Source organism: Anopheles arabiensis, chromosome 2 (assembly GCF_016920715.1).
Source record: "Anopheles arabiensis isolate DONGOLA chromosome 2, AaraD3, whole genome shotgun sequence".
Lineage (NCBI taxonomy): Eukaryota > Metazoa > Arthropoda > Insecta > Diptera > Culicidae > Anopheles > Anopheles arabiensis.
The window spans coordinates 100,992,610-101,012,321 of NC_053517.1; the positions used below are offsets into that span (position 1 = coordinate 100,992,610).

Consider the following 19,712-nt stretch of genomic DNA (forward strand, 5'->3'; position numbering starts at 1 on the left):
TGTTTCGCTTCCAAAAACCCCAATTCGCAGTGAGTTACCACACCGTAACAGACTAATTCCATTTAGTAGAGCCACTCATTCTCTCAGTGCATTCCCCGTGGTGCAAAACTCTGTGCACACTGTACCTTTCGTGAGCGGTTTCCGTACGCTCGAGCCAGCACTCCGAACGGGTGGCGACTGCTTCAGCAAAAACTGCCGCCACCGACGACGACGACGACGACGACGACGTGGGCCCCAACCGACGAGCGAGCGCGTGTAGCGCGAAATCGGTTTACGGGAGGAAAAGCTACAACCCCAGCGCTCGTGGGTCAGTGTTGCTTTGGCCAGCACTCGGTACGGTACACGGGTTACGTTTTCCAGTGTGGTCGCGCTCGCACAGTTCAGGGCGGTGTTGGGTGGCGAAGAAAATTGAAAAATTGCACCCATAGCCGGAAAGAAACGAAACGGTACGGATTTTTCGTGTGGGTGGTGTGGGTGGCCATGTGGAAGTGTTATTAAAAAAAAGTAGTGCACATAAGCTGTTCGATGAAGTGGAAGTGAAAGAAAAGTGCAAATAGTAAACACCAACCGACCCACTCTCGTGTGTTTGTGTGTATGTGGGGAGTTGTTCGCTAATGAAGATAACAAGTAGTAACGGACGACGTCGGAAGCGATCACATCACAGCATCTTCGGGTTGATCGGGACGGGAAGTGATGCGAGTGATTCGGTGTGAGCTTTTGGGTGGCTTGCAGGGGGGGGAGTAGACTTATGGAAAAGTGCGGCAAGACGCTTGGGTTGAGTGATGTAAGAATATTATTCGGAGCACACCCCGAAGCCTCGGCCGGTCGGTCGGGCATCTAATCAGCCTAAACAGTCACCGCCGCCGATGGGTAACTCTTACTTTCCGGCGCCTGGAGCGAATGCCCGCACAAACAGCCCCGCATAGACACAAACTTTATTGAACCGGCGGTTATGTGAGCTAATTATTCCGCAGACGGGGTAAAACAAGAACTACACTCAACGATGGCAACCACACAGACACACACACACACCTGCCGGTCGCATCGGTTATGAAAATGTCGTAAAAGCACACTTCGGTGGGGACAGTATAACGGTGGATGAAAATGGTGATGCTTTAAGTCCGCTACACCCATGGGCTGGATGTTTGTCGGTGCATTTTTGTTGTTTTATTTTATGCAGCAACCCCCTCCTCCTCCAGGAGCGCCGGGCGAAAGTGAATGAACGCGAAGAATCAAATTGATATCACGCTCACGATCGTGCGAACGGCGGGCGCGATGGAGTGAATTTTTGTTGCTAGTTTCTTTATTATTATTATGTTTTACGTGTTTTTTTTACTCAGTCTCTCCTTAAGTAAAGAGAGGGGCGTGGTGCTGCTCAACGAGGTGGCAAACGGTTGTGATCGATGACAGAGCAAAATTAGTAACATTTAAGAGTTGCGCGCGTGGAACGCAACGAACCCGACTACTACTGCTTTTTGGCGTGAACGCAAACGAACAGTGAAACAACGCACCGATACACATGGGGGCTAAGACTAGTGTTGGGTTAAGTTGGCAAAAATTAGGAGTCGACTCCGATCCGAATCCGAAAATTTCGAAACCGACTCCGGAAGGAAGATCCGACTCCGCCCAGTATAATCTGGAGCCGTTTTGTAATCATCTGGAGCTATCCGGAATCGCCTTGAGTCATTCGGAGTCATTCGAAGTCGTCCAGAGTCATCCGAAGTTGTCCAGATCCATCCGGAGTCATCCGGAGTTGGAGTCATACGGGGTTGGAGTTGTCTAGAGTTGGAGTTGTGCTAAGTCAGAGTTGTCCGGAGTTGTCTGTAGTTGTTAGGAGTCATTTTGAGTCGCCCAGAGTCATCCGGAGTCGACCGGAGTCGTCAGAAGTCGTCTGGAGTCGGCTGGAGATGGTCCAAAACGTCTGGAATTTTATATCTGATTCCAACTCTTACTTCTGCTACCTCCGGTCGACTCAAGCCCTTATTGCTAGAATGAAAAGGACTGTCTAAGAAGTTCAGGTACAAAGTGAAAAAGAGAAAAAAAACATAAAATGAAATTTCTCCAACCGACTCCTACTCCGAACGTCTCCGATTTCCGGACGACTCTGATTATGGACGACTCCAACTCCGGGTGACTCAGACTCCAGGCAGAACTAATGAATCCTAGTTTGCCGAAGTTAGAATCGGATTAACAATTCCCAGAGTCGGATCGCAGTCGTTGGTGCGGAGTCCACAGAGCACACCTCTAGTTAAGACGTCCGATGACGGTGTTGATTGATTTGCACTTTTAATTACCCATTACTCACCACAGCAGCAGCAGAAATAAAACCAGGCGTGTGTACGGCTAAGCGCCGACGGTTAGTGCAAGTGACTAGGCGGAAGGTTGGGAATCGACGGGAGCACAGTGAGAGCGACGTAAAAAAAAAGACATCATCCTGCTGATCGGTGCACCGGAACTGCAGTTTGGGGCGGATACACACTACTCCGACACCAGGCACAGGGAAAGCGCTTGCACAGCGCACCCTACATATCAAAATGAAGTCGACCGAAAATATGGGCAACATTTTCCTGCTTCTGTTTGGATTGCATCTGGTAAGTCAATGGGAAGGATGAAGAGGAGGGTGCATGCACATGGTGCATGTGAACGAACTGGCGAAATGGCGTTTTGTTATGGTTCTTTTAACGCGTTTGCTTGATCGCCTGCAATCACGATCGATTAGGTTTGATTAGGCAAATTAAGCAAATGCAAATATGATTACAGGGGATTCAACTCGTGTGCTTTGGATAATTTCTTAAAAAAGGCAATGCCTTGACCATTCTAAAACCTTTGTTTTTCCTTCCCAACACAGAAATTTCTTCTTTTGATTCACAAAAATAACGGAAACTCATAATACGGTAGCTTAATATCTCATAAAACAAACCAAACCCTTTTCCTTTCGATCGCTCTTCAAAGGCACGGCATGTAATTAGTGTCATGGATACGGGCCTTCACAATTAATTTGTAATCATCATCATCATGATCGCGTTGGTTGGTGGGGAGGAGAATGCTTGGCTCGTGATAGTCACGTTGCTAAATTACTGGCACAAATTGATTCCGAGACGCAGGTTGGAGTGGGCAATGAAGTCCTTACATTGCAACTAAGACGCGGTGAGTCAGTTTTGGGGAGACAAGTTGACTCATACGAGCATTGCAATCGTTGCTATTTATTGATTTTTCGTTACAAATCATGCAATTTGGGGATCAGAAGCCTAACAATATATTCATTTTATTTTATTAGTAGGATTTGAACACTAAATTCCCTAACTTTATGCACTTGGTTTATTTGCAATGCTCCTAAAATGTACCACAAAATAGTAGCATATTTAATAGCTACAGATTTTTACTATATTCCGATTCAAGTATGATGTTACGTACATTTTATATCCCCAGTTATTTTCGTTAAATTAAATCGGGTTGCGTAGATTTAATTTTCAATTGAACAGCGTGCTCAATGCAAGAAAGCTTTCAACCTATACGGCAACCATGAAATCAAATCTCTTGACAAATGTGGATCCTCTATGCTCTAGTCCAGCATCTGCAGCTCCCTCCCCAAAAGTACCCACGAAGCACATGAAGATGGATTACTTCAAAGCTAACATTAATAGTACCGCACGGGCTACGGCAGACCTTTCCCAATCAAATCTAGTCCAATGAAAGCGTTCGCAGAGGAGATTAACCTTTTCACTTGCGACAGTCGACCCTTTCGCCCTCTAGCCCCGTCAGTCACCACACACACACATGATGAGCAAATGCGCATATCATCATCAGTCCTCTCATGCTGATCGATTTAAACGCTTCGTTGCAGCCACTTCAGATGACACAGAAGAAGTGAAAAAATCAATCCATCCAGCAATGATCGGACCGCTTCTTTTCATGATGCAATCGTCTCGTGTTCAACCAATCACTCACCGGACGAGGTTTCTAAACTGCGTTCGTTCCGTTGCTCTTGTAAGCACGCACAGGCGCGCTCGGAAGAATTCGCTTAGAAATCGAGCCTTCTCTTGCCCGCCGTATCATTGCGGTCTTGCGCCCACATGATAATAAAACACAATTCGAACCATTTCCTATCTTCAAGGGCATCCCAAATATTTGCTAATGATGATCAACAGACCGATTAAAGCGCAGGGGATATTTGTGTCGTGCAGCTCTCGCTCGTATACTCTGATTGCCAACGCCCCAGTGCAACCGGAACGGCCCATAAGTGCCTCCGGTTAAACTGTGAGTTTTTGTGTTCACTTTTCGCCCACTACGGAAGGTTGCTAATCAAAGGTTTGGATCACCAAAACCGGAAGCAGTAAATCAATTTAAAAATAAAAACAAAAACTAGGCTCAAAGGGAGCCACCGATGGGAGGATATTTGGGTCATTTTTTGTTGCTTCATTTTGCACAAATCATAACATTCTATCTCCTAATGGTTTGATTGAGCTCGATTCTGTTTTGATGCAATAACGCGCCGCATTCTTGCAACTGTTAAGCACTCGATAAAAATCATTTCCCATTTCAATGTTCAATGTTCTGCTGCACCCACAGTTGCCCCCGGAGCAGAGCGATTTGGTGTGTATTGCTTCATCACAAAATATGTTTTCCCACCCAAAACAGGCGGGCGGGCGGGCGTTTCGATCAGAAACCAGATCAGAAAACATGATTTCTTATGCCAGTGATCGATCGATCGGCTGCCTCCTTGACTTTGGCTGTTGCTTGACGCACAGAGAGCATAGTTTGCACCAAAGGCGTACGAAAGGCTGTGTGTGTGTGTATCTGTGTGACTCTGACAAATGAATTACACGACCAAATTAGTTTAACCCACGCCTGCAACAGTACAGTCAACAAGCTGGCAAACGACAAACCAGGCAAGCGTAAGGTGATGATTGAACCTAGAAGGGGATTAGGTTCGATTAGTTCGATCTTGTTTTAAATTTAGCACACGTTGAGTAAATTACTTTATGACACAAACGAGAAAGCATTATTGTAAGCATTATATATCAAAACTAAGAATATTTTCAAATTGCTATATCAATAACCCACTCAATCCATTTTTGCGAAACACGGACGGACACACAGCAAACAACAAAGCATCAAAGCAGCACAATCACGATCGATTGTACCGCAAATTAGGGCTTAATATTCCCCTCCCTTGCGCTTTCCGTTTGAACCGTTTCACCCGGGGATCAATTTCCTTTGACACACGACAAAAGCATTCCGCCCTTTTATGCTGCAACAACAGATTACCATTACCTATATTGAGCCTCCCTTAGTTCTGCAGTCTTTGTAACAAAACTGCCGCGCTTAGAAAGGAGATCAGCGATCGATAGAAAGGAAAGGATCGATTATCATAATTAATGTACATCATGAAAGGTGCAATTTAGCAGTGTGGTACGATTTTTTCTTCCATTCTCCGAGAAGCTAGAGAAAATGCTCTTAAAAACGGTGCAGTTTTGTTCGCTAATAAGGACGCTTAAATTCTGTGACCTAGAAAGAAAACGATCGTGACAATAATTAACATCATTTCAGCAAACATGAAAGCAGCCCTTCTTAAACCTTGCCATGTTTAAAAAGCGATTAAATGTACTTTCCCTGTCGTATTGTGATCGTATCTTTGGACCGAATTAATTTATATACTTTTTCAAAGCATAAATAACACATTTAACAACAAAAAAATCACTATATTTGACCCAAAATGTTGCCTTCTTTTTGGGGCGCTCGTGCCGCAAAACCCAACTCGAAAGGGCTGCCCGAAACAGTCCGCTGCAAGCAGATCGCGCACGTTTGCGGTCACGTTTTCTTACATGACGCCTAGCGGACGGAACGACACGAAGCTGCAAGAACTGGTTCACTGTTTTTTCACAATTTTTTCACCATCAGTAGCCATAAAACTCCCTCTACTTCCCTTTTCCGCCCCCTCCGAAATGTCGGTGTGAATCAGACATAAGCCCACGGAACGCCCGTGACAGTTTTCACTGATGCCAAAACTCCTGCCGTGGCCGTGGCGGCTTGATGCGAATAGGGCTTTCGATTCTTGAAGAATCGGAACGTGTTTATGTGTGTGTGTGCACCTCTTTTGGCCCATATACGGATGGAGAGTGATCCCGTTGCATAAACCACACCACCATCTTTCACTTTCCAGCACGAGATAGATGGTCGCAATTCGTGTTTCGTTGCAGTTGGTTAAAAGGTCACATGAAGAGAGTTTCTTGCAAGTAATTTTACATCTTTGGATTAACATTTAATTCCTTTTTGTCAAGCTTTCAAATGCCCAAATGGGACAAACACAACCAAAAAGCAATCGCTTCCTATCTTGTCACAAGTTTTGGCTTCCAAATTCTTCCTAAAAGCGCAATTTTATTCGCGTCACTTGAAGCAATTCGTTCGCAATTAATAGCCTGAGGGCACCGGAACTCGAATTTTCCACCCGTTTTGTTTTCCCCTTCCATCGGGTGGGGAAACCCATTTACTGTTGAAAATCGTGCATCATTAAGCAAACATTTCACAGCGATGGACATTACATAAAGTGAATTTGTTTCCCTTGTGGCGAATCAATTCAAAAGTATAAAAAAATCCATTTTCCTTTCCACTCAAAAAGGGTGGAAGCTGCTCAACAAAATCACCATTAAAACACATTTCATGGCCACCTTGAACTTAATACTGCACCGAATGGGTGTTTCCACCTTCCGCTAGACGCTCGTTGTTATCGTTGGTGCCCGCGAAAAAACAAGAAACAATGCGACTTTGCATAAAATGTTTAGAAGCTCCCAGCCGTTTTCCCAAGCGCCCTTTTACCCTTTTGGCCGGCATCGGCAAACCTTCGTATGGGTCAAAACCATGATTGTTCTCGCTGCACCACCGTGCAAGACCGTGACACATTGCCATTGTCACTCGCTTGTTGTTGACCATTTGCCGTGAATGGTAATTATGGTGGCGAGGTCATCGTTTGATTAGACAAATCTTTCGGGCCGCACCTTACGCAATCGTCATTTCCAATTATTTTGTTTTTCCCCCACTCTGCAACTGATGGACACGGAGGAAGGCACTTTTTTGTTGTTTACAATTTGCGCTCTCCTAAAGCAAACTTCCAATAATGTACGCATTATTTTAATCGCCACACCACCAGGTGCCATCTGCGCGATCAGTTGCAATCAAGGCCGATCACGTTGAACACCCCGCGAATTGGCTGGAGTGAATTTTATTTATTTATTTTGCTGTTTGCTTGTGCGCGCTTTTCCGTTGCAAATTCTTCCGACCCATCCATCCACCGCGAAGAATAATCGTGTGCACGCGTGCGCTCGCTTGCTCGCTCGCTCGGGGCAAAAGGTACAAAAAACAAAAACACCCCATTCATCATTCGACCATGCCTTTCGCTTTCGCACCACCAAACTCGCGGGCTTCCAACGCGGGAGCCCTCCCGAACGCGTTGTTTTACGTTCGCGCACTCGCTTGCTTTCTCGTTCAAATTTTTTGCACACGGAACGAACAATTTCGATGCTTCAAAACAGCACACACAAGCGACGAACCCGGCGGTCGTCGGTTCGATTTGTGCGGTAAGGTACCGAAAGCGAAGGGTTCGTTACGAAGGGAACACGTTCACGGTAATCGGCAGGACACCGGGGGGAGTTTGCATAAGATAGGGCACCCGTCAAACTCATAATCCAGCATACGCCATTGAACACCCAAACGCGAAATTCGCCATCCCGCACGATCATCGCCGGCAACAGTCCGCGAAACTAGGGGTTGATCTCGGGCTGTGACAAAGGTTCCATTTGATTCCCATTCCCCTGCCCTTTAGTGTCCCCTAGTAAGTCGTTTCTTGTTTATGTTTCCGACGCTTGATTTGCGGAGCCCGTCGTTATGTGCTCACCGACACGATCCTCGCGCGCGAACCGATCTCGGTTCGCTCTCGTTTTCTGCGCCGTGGCGTGCGCGGTCGTGTTTGGTCCAGTTTTTTTTCTCTTGCTTGCTTCCTTCAAACCACCCAAACAACTCTTCCTCTCGCCCCATCCTCCCATCCAGTATGACGTAATGTTCCCCTCAAAAAAAAGTATGACGACGAGGGTGATTCCCGCCAATGCTGATGACGATGACGATGGTTGGTGGTGGCGTTGTTTTCGCTCCGATCTCGTTGTTCGCCATTCTCCCGACATTCGCTTTTGGGAATTGTGGTTGATGATGCGCCTTTTTTGTCAGTTATGTTGCTCATGCTTTCGCGATCCATTTCTTTTACGCCAGCTTCCGTTGCGTGTGAACGTGAGCTCTTCTTCATCGTTTGCAGCGTTACAAAACGGAAGCCACTGTGAGCGGGCAGACGATGCTGCATGTTCGGCATCATGTTAAAAGCGACAGTGATCTATGTCGAGACAGATGTTGCTACAATTCTATTAGGCGGGTTTGCCGCATGACACACATTTCTGGTTGAATAATCCGCGCCAAAAAGGGGCGATTGAGCGAGGATTAATTTAATGCAAATGCGTGTAAAATAAGCAGCAATTGTTTTTTCGACTATAATTGCAAATCGAAAGACACAACAGAGCTCAAGGATTTTATTCTAATTAAATGCTAATAAGCTGTGGCATTGGTCGCTCCAAAACTGGACCGGGATTATCTTCAACACTTCGATCGCTGGTGTCAAGTGTACGTACCTTTTAATACCGCCAACCTATAATCCAAACTGATCCACATTTAATCCCAGCTCCCCAAAATTGGAACAATCAAAGCACAGACCGGTCTCACCCATTTCTTTACCAATTTACACTCCCGCACGGGCTGAATATCGCGTGCGCCTGTCGAGTCAAAGTCAAAGTCAGACCTCGGGGTCCAGCCGAAGTTGTGACCTTTTTTTGTGTAGGACCCATCGTACACAATCGATCGCGCGGACTGACTGCCCAACCCGCGCAATTTGAACGTTTGTCTGAGCTGTTGTGTGAGCTACATTGCGCACCGGAACAACCGTCCGCCCGACGGCGTGTGTTGCGGCCTTGATCTGATTACGCGAAATGAATGCTATCGTGATTTTAACACTCGCTTTAAGCTTCATTCAAAACGAACGAACGGAGCGAGCGAATTCCAATACATCACGGCCAAATGATTTGCGAAAATGGGTGCAATCATCACCCATCACCATCATCATGACGAGACACCCCCTTAAATCAGGGAGCTGCAAACCTGTGATCGAACCTGAACCACACACCCAATTGTCCAATGGTCAGCGCACCATCCCTTCTGGCACCATTCCTTCTGGCACTGGCTGGCAAAGAGAAAGGATTGGTTTTGTGGACGAAAGATTTCAGAGATTTTTTTTTGGCAGCCGAAAACGATACAGGTTTTTAAAAACGAACTAGTCCACTAGTCGAGCCTTTAAATTGAAAGGTTGCGCAGAAAGGAACGCGGGGAAGGTAGCATTTTAAACTGGACAGATGCCAAAAAAGGGTGCAATTGGACCGAAATTACGTTCACCCGAAAATTTTGCATGGTTGAATGGGGGAAAAGGTGCATTAAAGTTTCATCAGGTGGTCGCCGTTGTGTTGTGTAGAAATTAAAACTACCATCAGAACGGTCTATATTCCATTTAAGCTTGAAAACTTAAAGACGAAAATGACACGCAAAATCGGACGTTACCTTTAAGGAACATGAAAAGCCACATTAATACTTCTTTAAATTTATAATGCATTCACATTTGAACTTACAACAATTATCTCTGCTACCGAATTAACTAAATGTCGATTATGTCTCAGGAAAAGTTTGTTCCTGTACATCCGAAAAGCTTACTTACACCGAGATTCGACCAGCAGACGAGCATGATACGGGGCCGCTCGCTTCACAACTACACTAAAGGCGCTATCGATCACAGCACCGTTAACAACGCACATGAATCAAGCGAATAGGAAGCATTTCGTTCATTCGGAAGTGAAGCGCAACCCTGCCACACCGGTTATTAAGCGAGTTGCATCGTTTTTTTCCCACTCGCACTGACAGAAACCGGATCATCTCTTCGGATACACACGCAATACACTCTTCCGAAGCGATGCACTCAATCAAGATCGCGATCGATGCGGTAATCATCAAGAAGGAGGAGGAAAAACAGAAACAGAAACACTAAAACAGGCGAAAAGAGATGCCAATGGTTACCCTCTCGCACGCATTTAAATCAATCGAATCGTAAGATTTCTCATGATGGTAAACCGCGAAAGCTCGCGTATTTGCCCTTCTGCTTTTTAGCATACCCGCCCCGAGGGGTCGCTAATCTGACATTAAAACCGATGACATACTGGTGAAAGGAGCGCACATATCCTCAGCACATCCGGAACTCTGTCCTGCTGCCCCTCCTTCTCTGCTTTGCTATCAACGGCGTCGAAAAATCCGGTTCTATCCTCACCCCCCAAACAGGGTGCTGTGCGCACCCGTTGGTTCAGGTTCAGGTTGCGCACGCCGTTTTTTGCCCATATTTTCGGAGCACGTTTCGCATAAATCGTTTCGCACATACACACACACACCGGCAACTTTCACTGTCAAACGGCTACCAACACGCCGGAGTTGATTCGAGTATTGCGACAATAAATGTTTGCCAATGTTTGCTCCGGTGCAGCATGCACTTGCACTTGACTGTCGCAGCGGGTGCGCATGCTGCCGAGTGCGTTTCCTCCACTTCCTGGCTTGGGCTTATTTTTCCGGGATTGAATCGTTTTGTTTTTCATCATTTCCACCTTTATGTCTAAATGACGATTCCGGTTTCTGTTGCCGGTGCTGGTGTACGGCTCCCGATCACTATCAAACACCCGCTAGCTCTCACGCCGTGTGTACCTGCTGTTGGCCGTGTTGATCGCTTGATGGTTGCGACTATTCAAATGGAGACGGCTTATCGCAGATCATTCCCGATGGTAGCTGCGCCGGGTTGTCTGCTAACCTTTTGCAAAGCTTATGTGACAGTGTAGGAAAGTGAAAACCAAAACACTCTTAACACAGCCCCACAAAATCAACAACAAATGGTTGCAACGGGGTGGCAAAACAAAAACAGGCTCGAGAGAAAGGCTAACCTTTAGCGCTAACCACGAGGAAGGAAAGGTGTTCGCTGCAATGCGACCGGTTGCGCTGTGTTGGCATGATGCACCGCTGCACTAGCGCGAACAGAACGCACCATCGAAGACGCTTCACTAAAAAAAGTGCACCCACTAACAACGCACGCCAATAGGTGTGTAATATCTGCTCATGTAATCGTGCATGCAGCACAAAGCTCCACACACATCCCGCAAAGCAAAAAATCGCTTCCTGCGCACGGTGGGAGTATAATTGGGCGCCACCGAACATTACGGTGGGGTCTCCACTCACACTCAACCTGAGCGCCATACGCGGTTCCGGAACCAAATGGGCCAAAGAAAAAAAAGAAGAATCCAACTCCATCGAGCCTACGCTAAATGGGCGGTTCTTGAATATGTATGAGGCACATGCAGTTTGCAGTTCTTTGGCAAAGGGTCTAATGGGGTATTTGTGCATACACTTTGCAAACCGCCCATAGTTGGAGAAGCACTGCAATTTGCCGTTCTATCGCTTCATCGCGTTTGAAACGATCGATCGATGGAACGGTACAGACAACGGCTGTTGGTGGAAGTAGATACGGGAAATTGGGCCCTTTTTCGCAGTCAATCAGGTGGCAAACCTCGGGATCGGTTGATTGAGCCGAGTTGGAAAGGAATGTGTGATGCGTGTTGGAAGTTTATTTAAATATGTAAAGCTTAATTGGCGCCTAAATGTGAAATGTTTCAATGGATTGATTTTAATAAACAAATGGAATAGTCCTCCTTTAGGAATCAAAATTTGACGATTTAGGAATATTTAGGAAATATTGACGATTTAGAACGGGTTTGAGTTCGTTAGCATGTTGCATATTTCATATTTTATGAAGTTATTGATGACCAAGGAATGTTAAGCACAATAAGTCTTCAAAAGAGATTTTGGAATAGGTATATAAAACTAATATTCATTTTTAATCATGAATAATCAAGCATAATCAAAAGTAACGATAAGAAAACAAACTAATCAATTAATATTCAAACTTGAATTTTTTATTTAAATTAAAGATTGTCATACATTTGAGAAATCAGATATGAAAAACAAATACTAATTAGAAAACAACAATAACAGGAGGCATAGTGGAGGAGTCGTAAACAAAAGTAAAAACAAAAAATAATTTTAGTAAAAATACAACAAAACTCATTCAAACTATAAATGCAATATAAAAAAAGGAAACAAATCAAATGTGTTGTTTACCTTTAGGCGCCTTAAATATAATCCAACAGCCTGCTGCGGATGAAATGTGATACCCAATTATATGAAATTATTTCTTTCTTTAATCCACACCTCATACCTTTCTCTCTCTCCACGCTGTCTACCTAACGCAATCTTGACCTCGCCCCAGGGTACTTAACCGAGAAGTCAACCGTCGGCCAGAGCTTAATGCAGCTGGAAGGTGAAACAGATTTAAACCCCAAAAAAAAAAGCCAAAACAATCTAGTTCACTCGAGTTAAAGGTGAAACCACTCGTTCGATGGATGGTTTTAATCGAATTACCCTTCTCGGCCGGTGCAACAGCACCACACTCCCCCTGTCCAACGATGCTCAAGGGCAAAAGAAATGCAAAACCAACCACCGTTGGGAGGGTGAAACTCATCGCCAACAAACACCGTCTGCTTCAGTGGCTCTTTCTTCCCAAAATGCGTCACGTACTAGCCGGGCGATCGAAAGCGAGACGCCCGCGAGAAGTAAAAACAATGGCCACATACACATGCTGAGCAGTTTGTTCGCATTCGCACGCGCCAAAAAAAAGCCCCCCTAAAGTGCGACGGGTGCAAAGCCATGAGAGTGCCATGAGTCTTCTGCATACGACTGCCACTGCTCAACCCCATCTGACCAGTAGTTAGATGAGGCTGGCAGTGGTTAGATTTAAAAGTTCGTTGCATTTTATAGCACCACGGGCACTTCCACACACACCTTGTCACACATTTGCACAAGTCACGGGAACAAGGGGAGTTGCGCGTGGAAAATTTCTGCTTTAATTGAGACCTTCCATCCGCGCACGAACCCTGTGGGGAATGTGTTTCTTGTGTTACGTCAGGGACCGGAGGGGTAGACACAGTTGATAAACGAAGAGTGGCATGAAAATGACGTTTCCTCGCTTTGCCGCTTTCTGCTGAAGGGCCTCATGTCTGTTTCCCCATTTGGTGAAGAATGCGATGCTTGGGCACAACACCAGTTGTTAGCAGGCTTCGAGTCTTCCATGGTAACGAGCGCATCGAAAGCGTTGTTGCCATAGTCACGCCTTGCGCTATTGCGTTGATGTTCCTGTCAACCGGGCCACAATCAAAACAGTGCTCTGCTTGTAACGTGCAACAAATTCTTGTTCCTGTTCCGTCCTGCCACAAGAAATCCCGCAGACAAACCCCGAAAGAAACGCCAAACCCCGCACAATGTCCAACTCAACAGCGAGCAACAGCCCGAACAAGAAGAAGAAACCGCTGCCGTACTTTATGGAAAGGACGGAAGAGGCGGCCCTGCCCTCGTTCCAGAACCGGCGCACGCTGGCCGACCACGTCAAGGACAATATGCTGTGCGCGGGGCGGAAGAGTTATTTCCAGCGTATCGTGTACGTTGGCCGCCATCCAAAAGTGACGGGGATGACGCTGCGCGACCGCTTTCTGAAGCTCATCAAGGAGCTGCAGGAGTGTACGGTGTGCGAGATCAAGCTGTTCGGGCTGATGATTAACTTCGACGGGTACACGGTGCACATGGTGGAGAGTGCGGAGGAAACGGTCGGCGAGTATCTGCGCACGCTGGCGGCGGCCGACCTGTTCGAGGAGAGCCGGGTCGTGCTGGTGTACAACAACATCAACCAGCGGCTCTTCCGCAAGCTCGTCTGGCGCGTGTCGGACTATCTGAACGAGCTGAAGCGCACCGAGCTGGACCAGCGGGACCCGAACCTGACGCAGGGCACCATCAACGCCTTCCTGGTGCAGGTGTACCAGCTGTGCAAGATGGTGCGGGAAGAGGAGCTGGATGAAAGCAAGTTTAACTCAGAGAGAGAGATCGAGTGTGTGTTTGGAATAGTTTTTCATGGTTTTTGCACGTCTTGTTCACCCTCCCTTTTAGGATCCGCCTTTAAATCGCTCTATCTGGACGAAAACTACGAAGAGCACACGCCGGACATTGCGGTGCTGGAGTATCTGCTCGGCCTGAAGTGTCTGTTCACCGTGCCCGAGTACGCATCGTTCTACGGCCGGCTGCCGGACGTCAGCAGCTTCCGGGACCGCGTTTGGCCCATCCCGAAAGATCTCACGCCGTACGATGTGTTCGAGACGGGGAAATACGATGTGAACCTAACGTTCGGTGGGAAATAAACAGCTCCTTCTAAATTGGAAAATTGGCAGCAAAATATGTTTTAATACCATCGCCGACCGCGCCGGGTAAGCGTGTCCAATCGCGTAACGGAGGTGGCATTTTGTTGCATCATTTCCACCCCATTCGGAGGCCCTGAGAGCACGATAGCATGGGCGGTATGCCGACGTTTAACACCCGTTTTGCATCGATCGATCACTCTGGACACTTTCTAGGGGGGCTCTCCCGTGGCTTGCCATCAACTATTGGCAACGATATAGTCGATTCAAATGAGGTGGAAAGTTGGAGCCAGATCGTTTCAGTATCGGTGTAACCTTTCACCAATTGCTGGGTTGCAAAAGTAATAGCTCACACGATAATCGATTAACATGGCACGATAGTTGGGTCTGTGCTGTTATGGGACAAGTAGTAATGTCCAACGCATAATCAACTAGTTAGGTAATACAGACTGAAAACTCCAATTTTCAAGTGCCTGAAAAGACATTAAACGCGAGAATTTCAATGCCCACGACGACCTCGCCTTTATTCAAATTCGAATGTTACACCGCCGTGTTGGCAATGTCAAGAGCACCCCAAGCCCCAAACCGATGACAATTGCGGGCAAAAATGTTCCATTAGATGACAAATGGTGCTCTGGGCGGCAAGATTTCGCCTCCGTTTGTCTTGTAATGGTGATTACTTCATCGCAACCAGCATCCACTCGTTGTGAATATTCATCCGCGACTTGGATTCTATACTCGGGACAAGCGTCTGAATTGATTTAACCAGAGGCTTTCCGTTTGACGCCATGGAACCACACCAACCTTCCATACACGGGCATGAGGCTCTGTAGCGTTACAGTTTGCGCCCGCCACCTTCCCCGCCAGCGCAATACGCAATCACTTTATGATCGCGCGAAAAAGAAATGAGCCAAGACAGGTCGAGATCGTACATTAACCGGCTGTACTCGATATAAACCGATCGTTCGTTCGTTCATACCATTCGCACTTTCGGTGTGGGCACCTTGCAGGCCGGGGGAGAATTTACGATGACCAACACACGCATCTGGCGCACCCGGTGGGTCGCTGGACGTTGGTGGGAATGCTTCAGAATGTCGACACTTTGATCTGATCGAGACACCCACATCGGCAGGTCGGCAAAGAACGATCGTTGGAAATAGTGTGTGTGTGTGCGGACTACGCTCCCTACGCATTTGACTACCTGAAGTCGAAGGTGGCCACCAGCTTTACGACTCCGACCACCCTTTTACCTCTCTGTCAAGATGCCCTCAGGGCAGTCTCGCGCAGTTTCGAGAGCTTAAGCTGAAGTGTAACGCCACATGATTGACTGCGCCAACTCATAATGCCGCCTTCGAGTGTTGGCCACCCGAAGGTCATCACCTTCCCCAAAAGCGCCGCCTAAAAGTAATGTCCGGTGGCAACCAAAAAGTGCACCAAAAACGAGCGTTCCACACTACGATTCATTGAACTCGCTCTGTTTCCCGTTTTGGAACGCCTACTTGCAATCCAGGGCGTGTTCCAGACTGCCGATGACGCACCTTCTTCTCAAGAACACATTACTTTTGACATTCTAACGGGGCTTTTTTTGCTTTCATATTTGGTAATTTGTTTCATTTCTCATTTTTGTTTCCGCGTCGGCAGGTTTACCTGGACGGGGCGAACGCCTCCTGGGGCTCGCCAGACAGCAACCAGTACCACATACAGACGGATGAAGGCCCCGAGCGGTACTTCCGGTACCAGACGGACAATGGTCAGTTTCGGAAGGAAAAGCGTCTGCAAGATGGCACGGTGATCGGTAAGTGGAACTTCTGCGTGATGTATGCGTCCAAAGTTCATGTGTACTTATGCACCACCCATCTGCAGGAACGGACGCATGGATTGATGCTTCCGGCTATCTGCGCCAGAACGACTACATCGCAGATCACAAGGGCTATCGGATCTTGAAGTCCAAGACGGTGTACGTGGGCCAGAATCGACCGATACAGGTATGATAACATAAACTTCCGAAAGGTTATCCAATATTTCTGATGTTCCCAAACTCTTTCGACAGGACGCTATTAAGGTGGCCAAAAATAAACCGGCCGATTCGGGCGTCTTGGTACCGTCGGATCCTTCCTACGAGCCGCCAGCCCCACCAGCATCCCCTCCTGTACAACCGCCCCAGCACCGCAGCCAACCCGCCATCCAATCGATCGCCATCATCCCCTCAACTCCAGCTCCAATTTCCGTCCATTCGACTCCTTCGCTTAATGGTGTCTTCATCCGACCACACTCCCAACCACTCGGTCCCGGATACCGTTCGTCACTTCAACCTGGATCCTCCTCTTCCTCTCCACACCGCCACTACCCATCATCCGTATCGTCCCGACCACCTTCCCTTGACATCTACGTCCCCTCGACAACGTACACTCCGCTGATCGGCAACGAGCTCTCCTCCACACCGATCGCTGTCTACGCTCCCTCCTCAACTCCATCGCCGCTTCGGGACGGTTCCGAAGCTCACCTTCCACCGCTCGTCATCTACAACGGAAATCCCTCGGTAGCGGTCGACCCAAGCGGGTACATTGCGGCCACCACCTTCACGCCACCGCATCGACGCCGAAGACCCATTAACCCCTCGGAACGACGCCGTCGTCCATCGAGTGAACCGATCCTAATCACCTCCTCCCGCCCGTACATCGAGAGCACGACCCGCGCCACAGTGAACCTAAAACCGCTCGTACAGCTCGATTCCGGCAGCTCGAATCTGCTCGACCCGGCATCGATCGGCTTTAACCGGGATCTGATCGATCCGCCGGCCCACCAACCGTACGACGACCATCACGTCCGCCGGTACTACGACGAGAGTGGGCAGGAGCTGCCGGTGCGACGTGCCGGCGAAAGCCACCCGTACGATGGGGTGTCCGTCACGAACGATGGCTTCCGGTACTATCTGCCCCGGCAGTACCACGAAGAGCGCAACTCGGCCAGCGACACGCGGGACGGTTCGTTCGGGTACATCGATCCGTTCGGCATACGGCGCGTCGTGTACTACAACACCGGCCCGAACAAGGGCTTTGTGCATCGGAAGAACAATCGCTTCGTCGGGTTCGATGCGACACCGTATGATCCGCGGCCGGTAGTGTAGCTTTGCTAGCTTTCAAACCCTTCATCACACGCCTTGCTTCCTGCATTATTTATTTCATCCCCTCTCCAGATGGTAACTACACTAACACACTCTTCGCACGAGCGAAGGATAGCTACTTAGAATGACGATAGGGTAGTAAGGGTGCGCCTTCGATGTATGGTGGTGCATTCTTCGTCAGCGCCTAACATTGATTTCAAAAAGTCACTGAAACAGAGGAACAGAGTAGGGCTTGGGGCAGACAAAATGACAACGACCGGTTGATAAATGATAAGTGAATTAAAATGTATGTCTGGCCTGCAGCTCCGATCTGAGAGTTCTCCAAAGCTCAGATTGGATTTACAAATCAGCTCTCTACGAAAAGCACCGAACCTGAACACACAGTCACGTTGTCTCTTCGTCTTCTTCTCTCTTTTTTTGCATCTTCGTTCAGACGTTGCCGTAACGTTGACCATCAGCTTGGAATTGGAATTATCTACAGACTGCTCTCGTTTGTGATCTCCAAGTTGCAGTTCTCGTACAACAACAAAAACTCCAGCGAAATTGATTCGTTACCACTGGGCGTACGGCATCTCGACCGTAACGTCGCGTGCGTCTTTTGCGATCTCCGCTTCGTAGTTACGTACGCGTATGACGAATGTGAGTGTGACACACGATCTAATTTGGCTGATGATTAATGTCATCACGTGCGGAATGGCACAGAATTGGAAGGTGTTTGAGTAATGTGACGGGTGATTTTGGTCCAAAGCGTCCTTCGTCGCAATTCTTCTGAAGGTCCACTTTTGTAGAGCATTTTAAGCCATTTCTGTGTGGGTAGCGATGGTAAACCGGAGCGATGTGTTTAATCCAAAAGCTTTTTGGCAAATTGCTTCAAAAAAGTGAGTCCAAAAAAGGAAGATGATCATTAATCAGATAATGGCACTCGTGGAGTATTTTAGGGCAGATTTGCTTAAAACAGACATCAATTTGTCGATCGTCGATGTTGTCGTTGTTGTCCTGCTCTACCCGCACCAGCTCTGTAATCCTCCATTCCAAACTCCTCACGCCCATTCTACCGTTAACCGTAACTGATAAGTGCCGCGTTTGTTGTGCAAAAATTGCCATAATTTTAAGTCTAGCTGTTGTAAAGTTGTAAACACGTAAGAGCCTTTGCAAATAAGCACTGTAATGTACGGTTAGGGAGCGCTTCAGTTTTAACTTATGATCCAATTAATATCCTCTATTTTATGGCCCTTTTTTAATCCAATTCCCAATTCAATTCTTCCCAGCAATCGTTGCGTAAGACAGCTTTAAAATAGTTACGCAACAGCAAAGTAATACAAAAAAAACCCCTAATTGCCATATGTAAGCAGAACCGAACAGCTCGCTGTACCGTTTAGAAGACAGAATGAGTGATTTTATCAGTATAAGTACACATCTAAAATATTCGCGCTTTGCTAATAAAACCACGAAACGCGTCACCGTCGAACTCAATCGAAATGCGCCCGCGCTCGCGCGCGCATTATAGAGGCCCGCTTTTCTGTTCTCCGTCAATAGATCTTCATTTCCCCTTCCCGCCTAATCAGTTAGTTCACCCACAACCGTGGGACTGTTTGGTACATGAAAACATGCAAAAAGGAATCCGTTCCGCTTTACAAAAAAAAAGCCACACGCAAAATATTACGCTATGGGAAATGAACTTCCGTTACGGAGAATGCCGCACTGTTCCGTCGTAGGCGCTACGGCGATAGCCAACATGGGCGGTAATGTACGGTGGGCCGATGTTAACACAACAATCGAACCAGCCAATTTTATGCTCGACTACTAGTGTACGAACATTCACTCACACACACACACACACACACGCCCCTAATAAACAATAAATACCTCACACCGTACAAGGGGATGGGGCGCGCTGTGTGTTGTGTACTGTATGTAACAAGACATTACCGGATACAAGACACTCAACTTCCGTGTGATGTACTAGCAGCAACAGCATGAGGAGCAGAAGAGCATGACATGTTTTTAATAAAGTCCGGTCTGACCGCGTGATCGATTTACCAGTACGTTTTTGAGCTGTCTTTATGACACGAAAAGAATCCCCCAGGGCGCTGGGATCTAGTTTCCCGATGAGAAAGATCCGATGACCCTGTGCCCCTCCAAAACAACAGGCATCGGGGAGAGAGGGGCAAGGTATA

At 47.4% G+C, this 19,712-nt stretch overlaps 2 protein-coding genes across 5 annotated transcripts; both read left to right on the forward strand.

Moving 5' to 3' along the window:
• Nucleotides 1-286: 286 nt before the first annotated feature.
• On the forward strand, nucleotides 287-19,574 carry LOC120894879 (sialidase). 4 transcript variants are annotated; one of them, XM_040297732.1, is made up of 5 exons: nucleotides 287-446; nucleotides 2,311-2,591; nucleotides 16,053-16,206; nucleotides 16,275-16,396; nucleotides 16,462-19,574. In XM_040297732.1, the coding sequence occupies exons 2-5, from the start codon at nucleotides 2,535-2,537 to the stop codon at nucleotides 17,536-17,538; spliced, it is 1,410 nt and encodes a 469-aa protein (XP_040153666.1). In that variant the 5' UTR covers nucleotides 287-446; nucleotides 2,311-2,534; the 3' UTR covers nucleotides 17,539-19,574. The 4 variants fall into 4 exon arrangements, with proteins under 4 accessions (XP_040153666.1, XP_040153667.1, XP_040153669.1 ...); XM_040297733.1 differs by having other exon boundaries at nucleotides 2,314-2,591; XM_040297735.1 differs by having other exon boundaries at nucleotides 315-333.
• On the forward strand, nucleotides 13,237-14,437 carry LOC120894880. The gene is made up of 2 exons (XM_040297736.1): nucleotides 13,237-14,079; nucleotides 14,167-14,437. The coding sequence occupies exons 1-2, from the start codon at nucleotides 13,488-13,490 to the stop codon at nucleotides 14,412-14,414; spliced, it is 840 nt and encodes a 279-aa protein (XP_040153670.1). The 5' UTR covers nucleotides 13,237-13,487; the 3' UTR covers nucleotides 14,415-14,437.
• Nucleotides 19,575-19,712: the final 138 nt, after the last annotated feature.